The 21283-nt window shown below is 42.4% G+C and overlaps 1 protein-coding gene across 4 annotated transcripts in view; it reads right to left on the bottom strand.

Moving 5' to 3' along the window:
• Window positions 1–3180, bottom strand: part of DIPK2A (divergent protein kinase domain 2A) — a 45176-nt gene extending 41996 nt beyond the window's left edge. For 2 of the 4 annotated variants that reach the window (XR_004002035.1, XM_030575836.1), the window contains exon 1: window positions 2395–3180. Coding sequence is in view for 1 of the 4 variants with exons in the window: in XM_030575836.1 (XP_030431696.1) it covers window positions 2395–3048 (654 nt within the window). In the remaining 3 variants the exon portion in view is untranslated. Of the gene's footprint in view, window positions 1–1642; window positions 2141–2174; window positions 2355–2394 lie in introns of those variants that run through there. The other 2 variants (XM_030575838.1, XM_030575837.1) reach the window with 2 other exon arrangements.
• Window positions 3181–21283: the final 18103 nt, after the last annotated feature.

The raw sequence follows: 21283 nt of genomic DNA on the forward strand, positions 1-21283 counted from the left end.
GCATTTTCCAGAATTACTGCCGTTAAAATGCTGATACATTTAAGTCTAATAGGTTCAGTCATGCAGAAAGTTATTTCACCTTTCCTAAAATCTGCAAAACTCAAAATAAATTTGATGGGAATGTGATAGGAATGTGTAAGGAAGCATTTAAAGCTGTACTAAGTGGTGTAAGTATCACATTTCTTTGTAGTGCTAACTTTCAAAACTAAGACTCACACTGAACTTTTATTTACATTTGCAAAAACATTTAGAAGTAGGCTTGGTATAGCACAATCTACATTCACAGCAAAAGCCATGTGTTAAAAATGGACACCAACTAAAAATGATCACTTCTGCCCAATTTTTAACACTACTGTTACCATTTACACTATAATTGAAAGCCCAGAGGAAAAAGTTATTTAATTTCTAAGTCTATTTGCTGGATGCATTTGACAGCACTCTGTTTAATGCATTTTACTATGTCGTCAGTGTGCTCCCCTCTGTGTAGGTGTTTCCCCACAGGAAAGAGGAAGGGAAAAACTCATCTTAAATATAACAAGTCAATTGTAAAATCTGAGAAATCACCAAGTGGACTGAACGGGTGATCCAAAAATAAAAAAAATAAAAAAAAAAGCCATTAAAAAAGTAACTACATTTCAAGTTCATGATACCTCTAAATAAATTAAAATGAATGCGTCTTTTCTTAAGCATTCTAGAAATGACTATAGTCAAGAGATTAACTTCCAGTAAATGTAAGCCAATCTCCACAGCACTAGCTATTTGACAATCAACTGGATGCTTCTTGGCCAAATATCTAGCAATACGCCAGAGGTTTATTATAGAAATTCTATGATAATGTGTTTAAAATACACTTACAAAATTCCCCTTTAGGTATTAATTAGGTGAAACCAAAGGACAGTAAAAGACAAAAATGGTTAGGAAAAAAAAAAAAAGACTGGACCAAAATTCAACTCTAGTAACTTCCTACATGCATACTTAGAATGTTCTCAATAGTGTTGACAGCTTAATGTAAACACGGGGTAGCAACTGTTCAGTTTAAGTAGTATTTATGCAAGACAAAATAACTAGTATTACAAACAAGAGATTATTAGTTTTCCACAAATTTGCATCTAATGTCTGATCAAAATCAAAGTTTCTCAAAACAGACAGTGTACATTCTTGTCAGCCAAGTTGAGAAAGCACGTAAAACTCTATTCTTATTTAGATATAATTAAAGCACAGAACAGTTAAAAAGAGCTGTCATTTAGAGTGCTGCTTTACCATCAGGCTTTACCTCACTGATCGGTTCAGATACAAATAGTCATATATTGCAATAAATGTACGTTTTACTTCAAACAGTAACAAAGGAGCTTGATGTACTTATGCGAAGAGTTAAAAGACTAATAAAACACTGAGATGGACTCTAACAATGACAGAGTTTATAAAAAAGGAACAGATGTCCCAATCCACATACACTAAACCTGATCCCAAGAAACTCATCAGCTAAGGTATTTGTCTGACAAAAGTTTTAAGGACTTCTCAAATTATTAACGTGATATGGGCCTGGGATTAAAGCCATCTACTAACAAGACAAAAAAATAAATATACCACTACCCGCTTTTTTTTTTTTAAACGTAGACAACAGTGCTGCTAAGCCTGCTACCTGCAGAGTAGCTGTTTCTCTTCACCCTCTCAGATGATCGCCAAAGAATAGAAGAAAGCTTTCCACGGGAGGCGGGGCAGTGAAAAGAGAATGAAATCTTCATGTTTCCCCGCCACTAAAGAGCAATTACAAAATAAGGGGGAGGGGTGCTAAAGCGGAGCGTCCCTTCTGCAGAATAGTCGGGAAAAGAGCTAAATGAGAAAATAAACCAAACACCCAACACAGCCCCTGCCCAGTGTAGCTCAGCATGGGCAGAGCAGACTCCTTCCCCGGCGTTTCAAGGCAGTTTTAGGAACGCAGCTCGCTGTTCGGGAGAGCGTTTGGGGAAGATGAAGCGTGGTGCTGGCGTCTTCCCTTGACTACGTTTCCCAGGAGGGTTTGCACCATCTGCCCTGCTCAAGCCACGCACGGCTCTACTCTCCCGCCACCGCAAAGCAGCCACCCAAGGCGCTGCTGGCAATGTGACCACAAAGGGGGCGCAGACGATGCTCGGCCAAGCCCAAGGCAAGCGCTTAGGTGGACGGGCACTTACCTGGCAGCACGTCTGGGCAAGGGACAGGAGAGGAAGGAGACGGGACACGCTCCTGCAGCACCAAGCAGGGTGACTAGACTGGCACCGACCTGTGTCTCCAGGCTGGGCCAGCGGGAGGAGATTAGCACCGCACCCACCCCCTCCCCGGAGTGCTGCGCGCGGAGGAGGGAGAGCAGCTCGGGTGGGGCGCGGTACCTGCGCGGAGGGGGTGGGGCGTTACCTGCAGCACCAGCGGCTCCGGGTTGAAGGCCAGCGTGATGAGCAGCTGCATGCGCTCCGAGTCCTTGAGGTTGCGGAGCAGGAAGCTGCCCGAGTCCTTGGTCTCGGCGTAGCGGCGGACCAGGCGGTCGAGCAGGCGCTGCGAGGGGCAGTGCACCAGGTCCGACCAGCCCTCCACCACGTCGGGGGTGAGCAGCCGCACGTCGCCGTTGATGCTGGCGAACTCGGTGGCGTGCAAGGCCTGCAGGAGGTCGCAGCGGCCCCTGCCGGTGGCGCGGCGGCAGATCTTGGTGTCGATGTCGGCGAGCTCCTGCGCCGAGCCCAGGCGCTTGAGCACAACGCGGCGGCTGCCCTCGCGGGGCTCGCCGTAGCGCGCGAAGTAGACGTTCTTGACATTGAGAAAGTCGAGCAGGCGCAGGCGGCCCCAGCTCTCCAGCCGCAGCTGCCCGTTGAGGAACTTGCGGCACCAGCTGGTGCCCCAGCAGGCCGGGCACTTATTGAGCTGCAGGAAGCGCCGCTCCGACAGCTCGTTGCGCTGCAACGAGGCCAGCAGCGAGTGCGTGTTCAGCACCAGCGCCGCCGCCAGGCTGCCCAGCACCGCCAGCTTCACGTAGCGGTACAGCCGCCCCAACTTCAGCGACACCAGCCGCAGCATCGTCCCGGACCGGGGCCCCCCTCCCCGCCGCTCCGCACTCGCACGCAGCTCCGGCCCCAGCAAACTCTCCGCCGCGCGGCTCGCCCGATAAAAGGCAGCCAAGTTACTGAGGGGGACGGCAGGGGGGAGGGGGCGGTGCCGTGAGCCCGCCGGCCTGGACCGCCCCGCCCCGGGGAGGAGCCACGCCACCGCCGCGCGCGCGCGCAGGGCGGAGCGCAAGTGCGCCTCCTCCCTCCCACCCGTCCGAGGGGTGAGCCTCACGCGCACATTCTCTGCCGCGGTGGGGGAGCGCGTGCACAACTACCCCTGGCAAAGAGGCGGGGCCGTCGCGCGCGCGCGCGCGCTCGAGGGAGATGGGGGCGTGGAGCGGGCGCAGGCGCGCGCTGAGGTGGAGCCGGGCAGGTGGGGAGGGGCGGGAGCGTAGTCCCCCATCGCAAGCAGAAGCAGTATCGCGGCTGGCCCCTATGTCGGGCCGCTGGCTGAACCGGCTCGGGGCGGACGGGGCGCAGCGTGAGCCGCCATGTTGTGCTTACCCCCTGTCCGCCTGGCAGCAGGGCCCCGTGGGCAGGTGCCTGTCCCTGGCGCGGCGGCGCCTGCACTGAGGCCCGAGGGAGGAAACACTTCGCTGGACGTGGTGCTGCTGCTGCTGCCCGAACGTCCGCGGCGCGGAGCTGCCCGGCTGGGCTCGTATGTGCCCGGCAGTGCCTTGCGTCGGTATGTGTCTTTGTCTCGCGCACGCGGGGTGCCTGGTTGTTGCACCCCGAATCTAGCCCAGATCAGCCGTGTCCAGACACTTTCCTGGCTATTGCACATTAACGCTACGTTCTGCACATGGCAAGTGTGTGTTGGTAACGTCGCTAGCATAGCTCACACCTGCCACTGTGCGGCTGATGTCAGGCGCGCGGACCCACGCACACAGGGGTTGGCTGCTGAACACCAAATTCATGCCTGTCAGGGGTCAAGCCTGTCACTCAATGCCTGCTGTGTCTCCTTGTGCACATACTAGGGTGACCAGACAGCAAGTGCGAAAAATCGGGACAGGAGGTGGAGGGTAATAGGAGCCTGTATAAGAAAAAGACCCAAAAATCAGGACTGTCCCTATAAAATTGGGACAGCTGGTCACCTTAGCACATACATTGTCCCTGCCATTGCATACTGGAGCTGTGTCCGCTGGAACTCATATGTGCTAGTAAGCCCAAGTGTGTCTGTAACACTCCCAACAGCCTGGCTGCTGTGCACTGAAGCCAATCAGAGATGCTTCCCAGTAAGTGCCTGATGTCTCTCTTTCACTGGCATACGCGCATGGAGTACCTGGCTATTATGTACTGAAGTCATGTCCAGCACAGCTCATGCGCTAGCACAGGTTACAAGTCTCTGCCACAGCAGACACAATTGCACAGATCACTTTATTGGGCTCTGCCCATGGAAAAGATTTCCTGCTCTACTCCAAACTCCATACTGGGATGGGAAGAGATGAGTTTCTTGGTGTCCTGACAATACCTCTGTTTCTTCATGTTTTACCCCTCACACCCACACAGTTTTATGCCCTGGCATTCACTTAATTCACCTTGCATTAAATCACCATATCTAAATCTGGATCAAAGAGCCTATAACAAAAGTGGTCCACAAACTTACCTATCCTCAGAATTGCTGCCTGAAATTCAAACATATGAAGACTTTCTCACACCATCATCAGGACTGCCTTCAAAATCTCTGGACTGTCAGTTCATAGGTGCCACAGATGTCATCCCAGTAAAATATCAATATGAAAGTGGCACAGAATGTAGGAGGAAAAGAGTCTAGGAAGCCCAAAGAAGACCGTTCTTCCTCTCTAGCCAGCTCAGTTTTCTTAAGAGCCACATTATTTTCCCACATTAGAAAACACTTATTTAATGTCCATTTCGTCCCCTCAAAGGTAAGATGGAGTGGTGGGAGAGTAACAGAGAAAAAACGCAAAGAGAACACTGTTAGGCTTTCCCATTTCCAACTTTAAAGACCTGAGAACTCTAGTATGCCATAAATATAATTATATTATTTTTTCATTAGCATCAACTTTAAATTTTATTTTGACATTTATATATGTAACAACAGCTTCCAGAGCATACTGAAAAATTGTAACTTTGTAGAATGAGGAGAGTAAGCTTGCATTTCTTGATGCACTCCAGGAATGGCCACTTCTCACTTCAATATGTTCTGTCAAAGTCTACAGTTAAAGGTCAGAATCAATCCAATCACTAGGCTTTATTCTATGAACCACTTTGTGGAAAATAATATATTCCATTATTTTAAAGTAACTACATTATACACTCTAATGAGAGTTTATTTTAAACAAAATATTTGGAGTCATGTTGAAACTTGAGAAATAATGAATCCTACTACATTAACTTACTCCATTTGCTTGTGGCTACAGCCCGCAAGCTTTGGAGCCAAACAAATTCCTTCTTCAGGTGTTGGCAGAATCTTTTTGTTTAAGAATATGTATACTTTGTCTTATTTATTAAATCACTAAAATGTCCAAATATATACATGCATTTATTACATTGTCAACATTTATTTTCTACATTTGTTGCTCTTATGAGTCTTCTTTTGCAATTTTCTTTGCACAATTGCAGGGAAACAGACATCCTTCTAGGCAATAAAATTAATGTTATAATTTTTATTTGAAGAAAATATGATTTAAAAGAAACATTTAAATAGTTTGACTAGTAAGCTTTTCTAGTGAAGACATAATGCTTTTTAGAAATATTGCATTAATAATCCATAAACAAATTGCCTCTAAATAAATCAGCAAATCTGTTCTTATTATTTATGAGTCATTCAAAAATTGCTAATGTTTTGGATTGGTTTGTACATCACAGGCTTTTGTTCTTGTCCCTCACAAAAACGAGAGGGAGGGTCTCTTGTTATCCAATATGACAATAAGTTGGCTTCACAGACTTACAAATTCATTACTTTGTGGGGACAGGGAAGGAGACGGGTACTGAAAGGAGGATATTACTGTTTTCCTTCTGCAGATTAAATAAATGAAGAGAAAACTGAGGCAGAGTTACAAAGAGGATGTAAAGGATGGAGAGCACCCGAGTAGGGAATTATTGAGCTAAATTAAATTGAGGAGTGGGAGAGGAAGAAATATAGGTTGCAACTTTTGAAGAATTAGGTTATTTGAAAGTTATTCATTTCAAATTCAGAGCAGCTGGAGAGATGCAACTCTTGCCTGAAGAAGAGTTTCCTCAAGATATGAGAGCTTCTGTGGAGAACACTTCAAAAATGAAAGAGTTTAAATTATTATTTATACTTCAGCGGCACATGGAGGCCTATCAGCCATTGTGGAATTTACTGTACAAAACAAGTAAGGATGGTCCCTGCTCAAAACACCTTACAGCTATTCTTGAATGTTTTCATGATACTCCAAAGTACTGGGATAGGAGGTTGTTCTTAAAATGTATTTTTGCTAACTTCTTGTCCTGATTAATCTAAAAACTAATTAAATCCCCACTTTAATAAACTAAAAACTCAAAAGCAGTTCCTGCTGGATGTGATTTGCAAACTTGTCTGCACCTGCACTTAATGCAGTTCCTGAAATCCCTTGTTTTTCAGGTTGTACTATGAAGGATGTGCCAGTGATCAAAAAAGGCCTTTGGTACCTTTTAAATGTACTCAAAGAAAGTGCATTATGACATCGTGATATTTGTGTAATGATCTGATGCCTCAGCATTTGGAAGGTGTTTCTGGACTAAATATTCTGCAAAACACAGAACAACTTAAACTCAGAACAATCCCTTAAAGGAAAGGTCACGTGCAACTCTACAAGTGATCATTCCAGTCCTAGGGACACAAGCAGACAGATCGGGATTTTTCACATTTTTTGAAATCCAATACAGTACTTCTCAAATTAGAGCCCTAGCTATTGACTCAATGCATGGAATTTTTTTTTAAAAAAAGTCATTATTATTATCAGACTTTGTAAAAAGTATGGAAATACATTAAAAACTGGGACTGTCTGTCCATCCTTAAGAAATTTAGGAATGAAAATTATTTTTCACTAGAGGATAATCTAAACAAAAATTGACCAGAGCCTTTTCCATGGATACTGTATATTTCACAGCCCCATGGCAGTACCCACTGATATTTCCATTTTAATTGAATGGGGAAAAAAAACAAAAACAATTGCAGTTCATAAATTGTGGGATTTCTGTCCTCTTTGTCCATATAAAACACAAATGTTAGTTACTTCAATGCTTATATTGAAAACAAGTGTAGTGAAGTTTCACTACTTTAAGTGGATTGTGCTTTTATTTATCATGATGTAAGTGAACATTATTTTAATCTAGTCATGTCAAATTTTAATTTAAATGCTTCTGATGCATAGAAAAGATGGCTTTCTGTATCCTCAAATTCACTCATGATGAACATTAGTTTTACTTCCTAACCTGTAAAATCCTGCCCTAGTGCATTAGATAACCCCAGAGCACTATCATTTTTATGTTGCCTGTTCTGTTCTAAGTTTAAGACATACTCTCTACAGTACTTTTTCTAGGAAGATTTCATTGTGTTTGACATTACATTTCATCAAAAACTTTAGTGGCTGAAATGAAAACAGAGAACAACAGTAGAGTGCAAGTGCCTGGAGATCACTGTTATAGGCCCGCTACACAGGCCTCTCCATTCTGCACTAGCTGGGCAGCAGGTTCATATCTTCCCCTTACATTATGAGCAAGTTATGGTAGAAGTTATTTTATTACTTGCATTTTTGCTGGCTGCACAACTCACACTAAATTTCACAGTTCTCCTTACAAGCTCTGAGATAAACATGAGGCATGTGTAGCTTATCTCCAAGGAAGGTGAAAGTTTTATATTCTCAGCCTTTTCAGAAAGGGCACGTTCCAGATCTCAGGAAAATCACAAGCTTAAGCATCACTGGACTGTTTTACTACTAGATTTCCCCTTAATCTGATAGAGTTATAAGAGGGGCTTTGGCTCCAAGATTTGGCTGTCCTTGATAAGAAATCAGATCAGTACTCAGGATGCCCAAATTTTAGAATAGGTTCCCTTGATGCAAAGAAAACAAGCATCTCTGCAGTGGTGTGTTGGAGCCAGTTCCCACTGGTTCGCAAGAACCGGTTGTTAAATTTAGAAGCTGGTGTAGAACCAGCTGTTAAAGGGGCGGGTAGGTGGGCAAACAACTCCAGTCCGCGGGCAACATCTAGCCTGTGGGACCGTCCTGTCTCTAGCCTGCCTGAGTTCCCCACTGGGGAGGCTTCCCCAGCCCCTCCCCCGCTTTCCCCACCTCACAGAGCTGCAGTGTGTCGAGCTACTGGTGCCAGCACTCTGGGCAGCTCTGCAGCTCCTGCCGCTTTGAATGGCATGGTAAGGGGGTGGGGCTGCGCCGCATCCTTACATGCTGCCCTGAGCAGCATGGTAAGGGGACTGGGCCGGGGCTGAGAGGAGGGGTTGGATAAGGCAGGGGCTGGGAAGGGAGCAGTTGTAGGGGGTAGAGGTTCTGGGTGGGTGGTCAGGGGACAGGGAATGGGGGCGTTCAGGTAGGCATGAGTTCCGGAGGTCTGTCGGGGTGGTGGTGGATGAGGTCAGAGGAGTCAGGGCTCAGGGAGCGGGGTGAGTTGGGTAGGGGTGGGGAAGAGTCCTGAGGGGGCAGTTTGGATGGGGGGGGTCTCAGGAGGGGTGGTCGGGACAAGAAGCAGGGGGGGGTTGATGGGTTGCTTGTGGCCCTTGCGGGTTCTGAGGGGGGCAGTCGGAGGAAGGACATGGGTGGGGGTCAGATGTGGGGGGGAAGGCCGTTTTGGGAGACACAGCCTTCCCTACCTGGCCCCCGATACAATTTTGCAACCCTGATGTGCAGGGCCAGCTTTAGGAAGTGCAGGGCCCAATTTTAACAGTTTTGACAGGGCTCTGGCAGGGATGACTAAAAAAAAACCACGTAAAAAACCACGTGGGGCTTGTACTCATCGGGCAGCGCTCTGAGTCTTCGGCAGCACTTCAGCAGCGGGTCCTTCACTTGCTCCGAGTCTTCGGCGGCACTGAAGGACCCACCGTCAGAGTGCTGCCAAAGACCCATTAGGGAACTGGTTAAGATTTTGGCAGCTCATCACTGCATCTCTGTATCTAAGGGTCCAATTGCAGCCACTTTACAGTGATTCAGCTGCTTTGAAGAGGCCACACAGCTGCCATAACCACTTCAAGGAGCTGTGTAGGTCCAGCACAGGTGGCCCCACACGAATATACACAAAGTTTCTAGTTTGGAGAATGTCAGGGAGTGGGTGAAATCAGCAGGGGCTTATCAAAGGTGAGAGAGGGTGTGTTGAGTGTGCTTGGAAGTTGTGTTGCTGCTATTTTGGGTGGCTTTGTGGTTCTTTGGTGGCTGTGGGGAGCCATTCCAGGGACCGCAGTAGGCTCTAGACCAGCCTAAATCCCAGAGGTGTGAGTGAAGCTCAGCATACAGTCCAATCTGACCTTCTGCGCTGAGCCTTCTGACAGGCACAGCACAGAATCTGATGCTAAATTCTTAGCACACACAACTCATTCATGGTCTTGTCTTACTAACAGAATCAAAGACCATAAGCTATAGAAGGTCTATTTCAGAACCTTTTCTGCTTTCAGGACACTTTTAGTGGACACTGATGCTCAGCAGTTACTAAATATAGTTTCAGGAATTGAGGTATATGAATATATGTTTTAGATCAAATAAATAGTTTAGGGCATTCTGATGAATAATTCATCAGCTTCTACTCAAAAAGAACAGGAAGAGTTTAAGTCACAATCAAGGTGCCTGATTCTCCATTGCCTTGCACTTTATGGATTCATTTACACCTGTGCAAAGTTAGTGTAAAACAATACCATTGTTTTTTAGTTATGTGGTTTACTCCCATTTTGTACTCACTTTAGACAGGGATAAATAACTACAGTGGAAAAATCAGGCACAGTGCCTTAATGTTCTCTGTAAATAAAGCAGGGTATATTTTCTCCGTTCAATAAGCCTTTAGAAATCTTTTCATTTTTTAAGCCAAGTCCTTAATTGGACGACTCTAGTAAATGTACAATGTCTTCTAATAACAGAAGATAATGCTTTTTCAGCAAAAAAAAAAAATCACTTCAGTGTCCTTCATTACTTCAGTGTCCTCTGGAGGTTCATGTTTTCCAGTGAAAATATTTGTGTTACCTACCATTATAGGGATAGTTCTCTAAAATTCCACAGTTTCAGTTACCTTGATTTTCATCGAAGGGCAGAGAAGCTCGAGGATCAGCTCTTTTCTTTTTTCTCTGATGTCTTAATACTATTCATAAAGAATAATTTCAAGGAGCCTATGTAATATCTTGATATTTCTATGATCTTAGTGTGTTTGCTGGCACTTTCAGCCTACTAGGGAGTTACAGATCCTAACTCGAGTTCACTCTGGTGTTTTTTGTGTCTGGTTCTGCAGAATTAGTTATAATTCCTCTCAGTCAGTTTTGCCTCTGTGATTACTTCCTTTATTAGTGTAAGCAGGGGAATGGTCCTGCTATTGTGGGGAACGTTCCTGGCTTCTGTGCTACCCCGGTGAAGTGGGCTAGCGAAAGGATCTGAGTCCTCGCTCCCACTTCCTTTATACAGAGGCCTCCCTGCCCTTGAGGACTCCCCTTCCACTTTCTTGTCTGGCAAAGTTCTCGTAACCCCAACTTGGCTGGGCCCAGGATTCCTGGGGGGCTCGACTCCCAACCCTGCTGTGGTCACCTAGGACAAGGGCTAGGGTATCCCCACTCCAGGGTACCCTCTCTGCACTGGGCACCTCCCTGACCGACTGATTATTCCATACAATTTAAAGCAAATACAAGTTGTTTAATTAACAATTAATTTTAAAAAAGAATAAGGAAAAATGGGAAAGGTTACAGGAAAACACATCACCCTGCTCTGTGGCAGGGAACATTACAGAGAGTGTCTCTGGACATCAAGGCAGTTCATAGTCTGTTCCTTGTAGGTCCCAGGCCTCAGGCCCTGGCTGTGCTGCAGGGATGCTGCAGGTTGGGCACTTGCAATGGTGGTGGCCTCATACCTCCGGGCTTTGGGTGGTGGAACCCTTCTTCCCAGCATCAACCCCCGGTCAGGTTAAGAACCCCCTCGCAGCCTGGCCTGCAAGGACCCTTGGCTGGGGGTGTCTTTCTGCACTGGGCGCTTTGCCCAAGGTCCTCCCCTTGGTTGGCCCCAGTTGCTCACCACACCTGGCTCTATGGCTGCAGCTCTGCTCCTAGCACAGGATCTGCTCTCCCTGGGCTGTGTCTCTGCTCTATCGCTGCAGTTCTGCTCCCAGCGCAGGATCTCCTCTCCCTGGGCTGTGTCTCTGGCTCTGTGGCTGCAGCTCTGCTCCCTCTGGATCTGGCACGGCTCTGCTCTCCAGCTCATCTTTGAGCCCCTGCTTTTTCCTTAGCTCGGCCCCACTCTGTCTGACCCAGGAAATTCCAGCTCAAGGGAGGACGGGACCCACCCTGGCCTTCTGTCTCCTTGATTAGCCTGCCCGCCCTGTCAGTCAGACTGACCTGGAGCATTAGCCTCTTGTCATTATTCCTGGGGACTGTCAGTCTCAGGGACCTGATTTCCCATCAACCCCTCCCCTTTCAGTGCCTGGAGCTAGCCAACCAAAACACCTCCACTGAACGTTAGTAAGGGGGCAACAGTCCCCTTACATTAGGAACAAGTACAAAGGACAGTTTGATCTGTTGCTCATGTTGTTGCTTCTTTCCAGGCATATCAGTTTTCATTAATATGATGCCAAAGCCCACCTACAATAAACTGCACAATTTGATAAACTGTAACTGATATATCAAGAAGGGAAAAATCCTCTTCATAACTTATCCCCCCGCAATTGTAGACCAACCTACTGGTTAAGTAATGTCTGTTTTGTGTTCATGAGACATTTATTAATAATATCTGAACAAGTTATATTGACAAATTAGTTGACCTGCCACAATTCTGGCATATATAAATAATTAACATTAATATAAAATGTATAATGGCAAAAGTTAAAGGGCAAAATATAGTCCTGCTGAAATTTAGTTCTTACCTCAAACTGTTCTGATATTTCATCTTCAATTCTTCCACAAGACATCTCCTTTAACTCACTGCTTAGTGAAAAACTCACTTTATTCACAACCTGTCTTCTAGCTGATCTGAAGCTATTCATTATAATCGTTGAGAGTGACAGCAGTAGTGCAAGATAAAGAGGGCTTCAGATGACTTCTGTTTTGAAAAATTGTCCTATAATTCTTCATTTCAAGGAACACTTTTATATATTTTCAGTCAGATGATATGTAGGGATTACCTTCAATTAGGCATTTCCTAGCAGACATGCCAAACCTGTGAAAAAAACGCAGAAATTGGGCTTGGTTTTGCCTTAATTGGCTTGTGAGTTGCTTGTTGACTAGTTTTTGGCTTGTAGCTTGTTGCTTCTTTTATTTGATTGGCTCCCATCAAGCAGGGGCAAGGAGGGGGAGAGAGTCAGGGATGCCGCCTACAGTCCCAGACTGCACCCCGGTGGGATCTAGTCACATAGAGTTTTGGGGTTCTTAGGGATTGGCTTGTTTTTGGCCTTGTTCTGAATGGGATTCGCTTGATTTTTGGCTTATTGTGAAAGTTGGGGTGCTTATTTACCGCATGAAAGTTAATGACTCAGTTTACTAGTATTTCTTGTAGAAGTGGTTTTCAGATATGGGCCATGGAACTTTTCCTGGTGGTCTTCAGAATTAAATATTTTGAGAACCAAATACAGCACTGGGAACTGGAAATAGGGTTAGGAGAGGAGTTGCTCCAGGAAATTCACTCTCTCATACAAAAAAAACATATTGTGGCAAACGTATTTACTTTGAATAATATCTTGCTCCACAAGTAGTCCCATAGAAACCAGCACTTGTACTCAGTCTGAGTAATGATATTGGAATCTGGCCTAAAATGTGGTCCACTGCATGCAAATGTAAAGAAGGACCTTCTATGCTAGTTTTCAAAGACCCAAATTTGATCATATATGATATATGGGATTTTTTTAATGTTCAAATTTATTTATGTATATTTTCAAACTCATGTTAGTGAACTTTGCATAACAGAAAGAAAAAGGAAAGAAAAGAATGAAAGGGTACATTATAAGTTATTTTTTTAATTATTTCAAAATGTATTTGGACATAAAACATGATTAAAATGACCTATATCACACCAACCTTCATCATGGAAAATATGATAGTTTTCTCAGTGCAGTTTTCATATTTTACAGTTACAGACTGAAAATTTGAAAAGAATTATGACAGAATAAGAAGCTTTTTAATATACAACTAGAGTCCATATACTCCAATTTCTTCTGTTACAGGGATGGTCTTTGTGTTGTACAGAATGGGCAGCTCCCCAAATTGTCAGATATTCCAAGATCCATACAGATACTGGGAGACATGAGTCCAGAGACCCAATCCCTACTCTCCTAGGGCCCATCTCACACACACACACGCACACACCCCTCTCCTACAGGCCGTCTCTCTCTCTCTCTCTCTCACTCACACAGACACCCATCCCCCCAGCCTGTAAGAGGGATTTACTGATACTTCAGTAGTAACTTGTGTGCAAATTTTTAATTGAGAAACATGCCAAAAATAGATGTTGTTCCCAGGTTTTTCTCCTTTCTACATCCAGGCGTCTTCCCCATAGACCTCTCTCATATGCATAGAATGCAAGTGGTGCACCCTTCCTGTTGTCTGAGAACATGCCACATAGCGTCTGTGCTCCCTTCTGCCCGCAACAAGTCTGGGACTTATTCTGCCATGTTTTTTAACTTACCATATTGTGTAGTGAAGTTAGCATGTGGCCCTGGAAGTGCCACCCAAAATGCTTTCTGTGTGCAGCCACATTTGGGAGATGGATGAATCAAGAGATGCATCTCTTTTGCCAATGTACAGTTATGTTGGCTTGATGTTTTAATTTTCATGTAATTACATCCCTGGCTGTAGGACAAATGAAAAGACAGAGCAAACAGGAGGCAACATTCCTCTTTTCCTTAAATAATTTATTCTCTATTTTGATTGAATTTTATGCAGTCAACATACTGTATATGAAGCAGCATAGTATAGCATTACTGCCACAATAGCATTTTGATCATAGTAGTTTGGCACGATTCCTCAAAACATTTTTTACTCTTAATTGCTGTCTAAGTATAATGCATTTTGAATAGAGCTGATTTTTGTTAGAAGTTGTTTTGCTGAACCAGCATCACAGCAAATGTGCTTTATTTTTATGTAGGATACATAACTTTGCTGGATATAGCACTGCTACTTGGATAGAAAAATCTACTAAAGCATTTTTAAGTTCTCCTTCCTTTTTCCTTGCATCCTCAAGCTTAGTTTAAGGAAGATTTTTCCCCTCCTTAAAAGACAATATCTCTCTTTATTCATGTTGGATGTAGATTTTTTTTTTCTTTTAATGCCAATAAAGTCTGAATGATTATGTTGTTGGATGAGATCTATTTAATTAGTTTCTGGTGGGAATTCTGTAATATTTTTCAGTGAAAATAGTTTCTTCACCTTCATCTTCAAAACATTATGCAATAATTTTACCATAAAATCTTTTGTTTCAATGCTAGCAATTCTTACACTTTTGTCTGTGATTTTCTACATTTAGTTCTACAAACCTATTTTACGGCACTTGATAATGCCTCTTTAAATATATCATTGTCTACTGTGTGAGTTTGGAGTCTTTTACTTTATCTCCATACCCACTACTCACTTATCAAGCTGCAGATTTTATTTTCCATTGATTGCCATTTTCTTAGGACATTATTGGTTGCTGAAAGTTATCCAGTTCTATTGTTTCCAGATGGCATTAAGGAACTAAGGTACAGATCAAACTCCCATTGAAATCAACAGGAGGCTTTTTTTTCCAACTTAAATGGAAGTTGGATTGAATCCTTTGTGAGTTTTCCTGGGCTGCAGTTCTTGCACAGGATTCATGCAGATGGACCTTCTTGCCTGTTGATAGGATCTGTACTCTGCAGTGATTCCTTTTCAGGTGCAGGCCAGGGCCCTGTTTTTGTGTGGTTGGTAGGAAAATGTGTAAGCCCTGTTGTAAGATTGTTGGGCATGTTTGCTCTGGAGCATCCTTAGATGGTAATCTCTTCCCTCCCTCCCCCGCCCTTGGCATGATTTATAATTTATAGTCATGTTTTTCACACCCTATCTCAGTAACAAAATTTGTGGAATTTCTACCACAATGGTAGGGTGGGGCACTGGCATCACTAGACAACAGTCTTAACTTTAATTAAATCTCACAGTAAAAACATAACACAAAAACTTTCTGATAAAGAAAAACAAATAAAAAAAATAATAATAATTGGAGATATACCAGTCTCCTAGAACTGGAAGGGACCTTGAAAGGTCATCGAGTCCAGCCCCCTGCCTTCACTACAGGACCAATTTTTGCCCCAAATCCCTAAGTGGCCCCCTCAAGGATTTAACTCACAACCCTGGGTTTAGCAGGCCAATGCTCAAACCATAGATCAGCTTTAAATGCTAGTCCACAAGCACAGATAATTAGCCTAAATCAATAACAATATGCACTTTTCCTGTTAAATTGCATATACCTGTACAATATTTTTCTCAAGAAACAGAAATTACAAGTACTTTACCAAAAATGTCTTTTGTTATATGATAAATATATTATCTAATATCTCCTGCTTACTAGTATCTCTCAAAAGAAAATGTTTAAATATCAAAACCAAACAAACCTCAAAATAATATATTAAAATTAATAAAATACAATTATTGATGGATCAGAATTAAGGTTCTGGTTCTGCATCTTTTGATCATGTTGAAGGCTGTGATATGATTTGTGTGAGCTAAGTGCTACTGATCAAAAATGGGGGTTGCAGAACTGAGTTCTAAGACTCTTGAGCTTTCTTTATCCTTGAAAAGAATAAAGGGCCAGGTCATCCACAGGAGCGAGGAAAAGGACCAGAGATTTCTGCCCCGATTCTCTTTTTGTAGCTCACTGTATTGATTGGTTAAGGGCACAAGCTCTGGTTCCAGCACTACTTCCCCTCTGCTGGCACTTCGTCAGTGTGGAGTTAGTGGAGACAATGGAGATTCCCTGCCCATGGCTGGTCCTGGGAGGACCAGGAGGAGAGTGTTTGGGTCCATGGTTCAGACTGTATTATCATTTCCAAATAAGTTCCACTGGGCCAGAGGAGGGATATTGTGTGTTCACCCTACTCTTGCTCACATCTTTCCCCAGCTCACCCAGTCTCCACTCTTTTGGTTAATGAAAACCCCCGGCCTAGGGAAAGGCCTTCGTGGGATCCAGAGAAGAGAAAACAATGCCATCAAGGCAGCTAACCCCCTCTTCTGCACGAGATGTTGGCGATGACCCAGGCCAATATGTTTGTTTATTATGAGGGCTGTGTGAGATTTATGTCCTTAACTAGTTATTTCCTTGCTGTGAAGTGCTAGTCTGTGAGAAATAAGTACATAGTTGTCACTTAGCAACCTTAACTTTTGTTTGAAAGAAAGAGGATTTGTTTTTGGAACATTAGAAATAATAGGTTGTATGGGTGAGTCATAAACAGATAGTTAAGGGTTAATGTCTCTTTCACCTATAAAGGGTTAACAAACAGTGACCTGCAAACACCTGACCAGAGGACCAATCAGGAGACAAAATACTTTCAAATCTCGTGGAGGGAAGCCTTTGTTTGTGGGTTTGGGGTTTAGCTTTGTTCTCTCTGGGTCCTGGACGAGACTAGAGGTGCAACCAGGGTTCTGCCAATCTCCCTGCTACAGTCTCTTATCTATTCAGAATTGTAAGTAAGAAAAGGCGGTCATAGTCTTTTAATTTTTTTTTTCATTTACATATGTGTGCTTGCTGGAAGTAGCTTAAATTGTGTTTCTGCTGGAGAAAGTTTCTTTCTATTGTTTATAAGTTGAAAGACCCTGTAACTGTTTACCATCTAAAGTGCAGAGATAAACCTTTTATTTTTTTTCTTTCCTTTTTTATTAAAAGTTTTGCTTTTAAGACCTGTTTGACTTTTTTCTCCTAGTTAAGGTTCAAGGGAATTGGTGGGGAGAAGGGAAGGATAAATTTTCTCTTTGTGTTATATTCACGCAGCTTGTATTGCCTCTGGGTGAGGGAGAAGGTAACACTCCTCTAGGTGTGGTGATTCAAAAAGTTGAATCAGGCAATCTCCTAGCGTTCCCAGGGTGGGAAGGAGCTGGGAGGAAGAAGGGAGGGGGAAGGGAATGGTTTATTTCCCTTTGTTGTGAGACTCAAGGAATCTGGGTCTTGGAGTCCCCTGGGAAGGTTTTGGGGGGACCAGAGGGTATCAGGCCCTAAAAATGCCTTATTGGTGGCAGCCTATCAGATCTAAGCTGGTAGTTAAGCTTAGAGGACTTTATGCTAGTACCCATATTTTGGACCCTAAGGTCCAGAATTGGGAATTATACTTGACAGGGTGTTACTAACATTTCACATTAGACAACAAATATTTAAAACATTTTTCTGCAGATGGAAGCTTTCAGAAACGCTTGAAAGATATCTTCCTTATCTAAAGTTATTACTACTTTCAGTGTATTTTATTTTATTTTATTATAAAACAGCTTGTTAAAATAACTTTATTCCATATGTGCTGTATACAGAAATGTATGTGGTCAACAAAAATATATGAGCAAGATGGTGGTGCTCTTGCTTTCCCTGGGGAACATTTGTTTATGCAAGTTCCTATTGACTTCAATGGACTACTCCCATAGTAACCACTCTCCTGAATGAGGAGCTCAGTCTAGCTCTGTGTTATTTACTAGAATGTGTCCCAGCTGTGGAACCAGGCCTTCTCTTAAATAAAAAGTTTTACTCATCTTACTATAAATTGTAAAAGTCTTAATATAATAAACCACATTAGTGCAATGGTGACTTTTGTATTCTGTTAAATAAAGCTGCTATTAATGTAAATGGATCTCCAAGTGACTATGGAAATACATTGCTATGGTAACTGTGATCCACAACAGCACTTGTTTGATTTTTGTTGCTATTGCACTTGAACAGATTTAAAGATGACAATATCTCTTTTTTCCCAGTTTTTAATATGTCCAACCTGCAAAAATAAATAAATTAATATTTCCAATATTATACACTTATAGAAAATGAAGCAAAGCTACAGTTTAGGTTTATTTAGCCTTTCAAGTTTTACAGTCTGATGAAATGTGTCAAAACTATTTTATAAAATTACTAACATTTGAATCTGTGTTCTTTTTAAAATACTACAGTCTTGAAATTTGGAAAGCAGATATTTCATAGCTTAACCCCCTTTATGTCTTTGTTTAATAACTTATTGCAAGTTGTATACTCAGTTTAATAAGAATGGCTCCAGTTCGAAATACAAATATTGTAATATACATAGATTTTTCTGTTAATTTCTTCTGCCTATGTTCAGTTAGTGGAGCATTGTAGAAGATTGTATATTAAAATCAGAATAAATGACTGAAGCCCTGATCCTGTACCACTTGTGTGCTTAGTGTTACATACATGTTTAGTTCATGAGATTACCCCTTGCATAAAATTAAGCATATGGATTGGTGTATGCAAGATTGGGCTCAGTCTGGACTAATTTTTTACATTGAAGACTATAGGGTTTGTTATTAGTTGTGACCCTAACAGCCCGTCAAAGCTAACTGCCAGAGGGCCCACAATACTTTAACTCATATCAGGCCTGATACATTCACTACACCCAACACAAGTAATATGTATCCAAAAGGTAACTTGTAAGGTCTCAAGTAAACTGGCAACACGCTGCTCAGGGATATCTTTGCATGCTGTATATATGGGTTGTGTATAAAGAGTTATGTAAGTGTGCTGAAAATATGTTCTTAAAATCTGTTTTGGACACAGTGAATAAATCAAGCCTGCCTTAGACAAAGGAATGTGGATTTACCTGTCTGACTGGCTTGTTTACAGGCAGAAGATAATTAAAGTACATTTACATATGTAAACAAAGTCATCAAAATAACAAACAGCAGCTTAGTTAGGACACCAGGAGACAGAGTTTGCACCCCTAGCAGGTCTTTCTGACTCTTGAGGTATAAACAATGGATTTTTGGAAATAAAAAGGGAGCAAAAGATATTCTAGTTATCCATCAATTAGGGAACAAAGGGGACAGGACCCTCTGCCTCCATTAAGATTGGATCCTCTGCTAGGAGTTGCTGGAGATGCTATTAGCTTGATGTAAGCAAAAAGGCTGTGTAGATAAAGACATAGCTTGCTAGAATTACGTTAGACACTTGAAAGTGTATTATGGTTGTTTCGTTTGTAACCATACCTGTCTCTTTCTTTTGCTTAGTATCACTTACATTTCTGTTCTTTATTCATAAACTTATTCTTAATTTTACTGTAAACCATCCCAGTGCTGTTATATTGCAGTAAAGAGTGAGTCCTCAGATAACCCAGCAGACTGGTGTGTGCACTGTCTCTCTGGTAGCAGCAAACTCAATAATTTCTGTGAGTGCCCAGTGAGAGTGGCTGGACACTTCAGCAAGATGTCTCTGGGGACCTTGGGAATAGGATTCAGTGACTGTTACCTGTGAGGCAAGGTTGAGACTGGCAGCATCTGGAGGATTTTGCTGGCGTAGCAGACAGACTGGTGTGGTAGGGAGCTGACTCACAGTTTAAGACCCAGCAAAACACTCATTAGCTGAAGCAGAGAGATAACACAATGGCTTACAGTTCTGGATTCCCAGAGGAAAGCATCAGAATAGTTTTGTATCCTCTTTTATCAGAAGGGAGTAACAAACAGCTATTAGAACAGTCTTCTAGATAGGGTTTCACTATCTGGTTCACAGAGTTGCCTTGTTTTAGCAAATAAATCTTATTAAAAATTTTGTTATGTTAAGGTTGTAGAAATATAGCTAGAGCTTTAGCTTTAACATGACTTGTGCTACCATGAGAAAATATTGCCCAAAGGCTAATTTAAGGTGTTAGCTTCTTAATTATTACAATACTGCCCCAAAGATTCAGAGATTTCAAATATAATTTAAGTCCCAAGTCTCAGAATTGAACACAAAGACTTCACACAAAGTAAATTGCAGAAAATCAAAATGTAATTGTCCAAAGATTGATTTTCTATAATAATAATTAGTAATAATACTTAGAATTTATGAAGTGGTTGCCCTTCCCATTTTGAATCTACACTCCAGTACTTCTATTCCGATAGGCATAGGGAATGAAAATTGTATTCCCCTGGGTCAGCAAGAGGGTGCATTAAGGCCATTAACTAATTAATATCTCAGTGCCCTTGTGAGGTGAATATTTATATGCTATTATCTCTGCTATAAAGATAGGGGAAGTAAGACAGAGAAAGATCAAGGGTCAGATTGAAATCACTGGGATTACTGCTCAAATGAGTAAGGGTCATAGACCAAGTCAATTTCAGAAATGAAATGAAAACCCCAGACTTTGTAGGTACCTAGTCCTATACTTCATCCACTAGACCATGCTCCCTTTGAAGTTATGAAATAAAAATAAGGTATTTAATCTTACTTTACTACTTGCCTCTCAAAAAATTGAAATAAATGCAAATATCTGAAAGTTATTGGCAGATCTACTATTGTGTGTTTACAGAACATTTAATTTTTAAAGGCGTGATCTAGAGCATGAATGGAAGGATTCACACACTTGATTTCATGTCAATTTATTGACAAGTTTTTCTACAAAGTTAATTAAGAGTTTCCTGCCACTGGGATGAATTTTCTAAAGGATGAAAAACAACTTCTCTTTATTGGACTTTGCTAACCTTCAACAGTATGAAATAAACTCAAATATTGGTCTCATTAAAATTAAGTCAGACTGGAAGAAGTGAAGAAAGAGTTGTTGACTCTGAAAACTACTCTTTTCATCAGAGTAATAAAATGCAGAACTTGACTTAGAAAGTTAAAAATAGAAATTTCTACCACAAAGCGCTCTTATCTTTTAATAGTTGGGTTTCCCCGCCCTCTCTTTACATTTGGGCTTGTTTCTTATGGAACGTCTGGTACAGACTAAAGAGAAATGTTTTTAATGGGCTTCACTTGCAGAAATGTTCTTAAAGCTAGACCGATTGTTATAGCTGAAAGACAGTATTCAAAGGGAAAGAGAGGAAATAAAATGTGCCATCTTGTTATAGAAAACATATTCCAGAACAATTAATAGTTAATAAAAATGATAGTTTCTAGAAATATAACCCTAATTAAAAATGAATTACA

This window comes from Gopherus evgoodei, chromosome 9 (genome assembly GCF_007399415.2).
Source record: "Gopherus evgoodei ecotype Sinaloan lineage chromosome 9, rGopEvg1_v1.p, whole genome shotgun sequence".
Taxonomy (NCBI): Eukaryota; Metazoa; Chordata; order Testudines; family Testudinidae; genus Gopherus; species Gopherus evgoodei.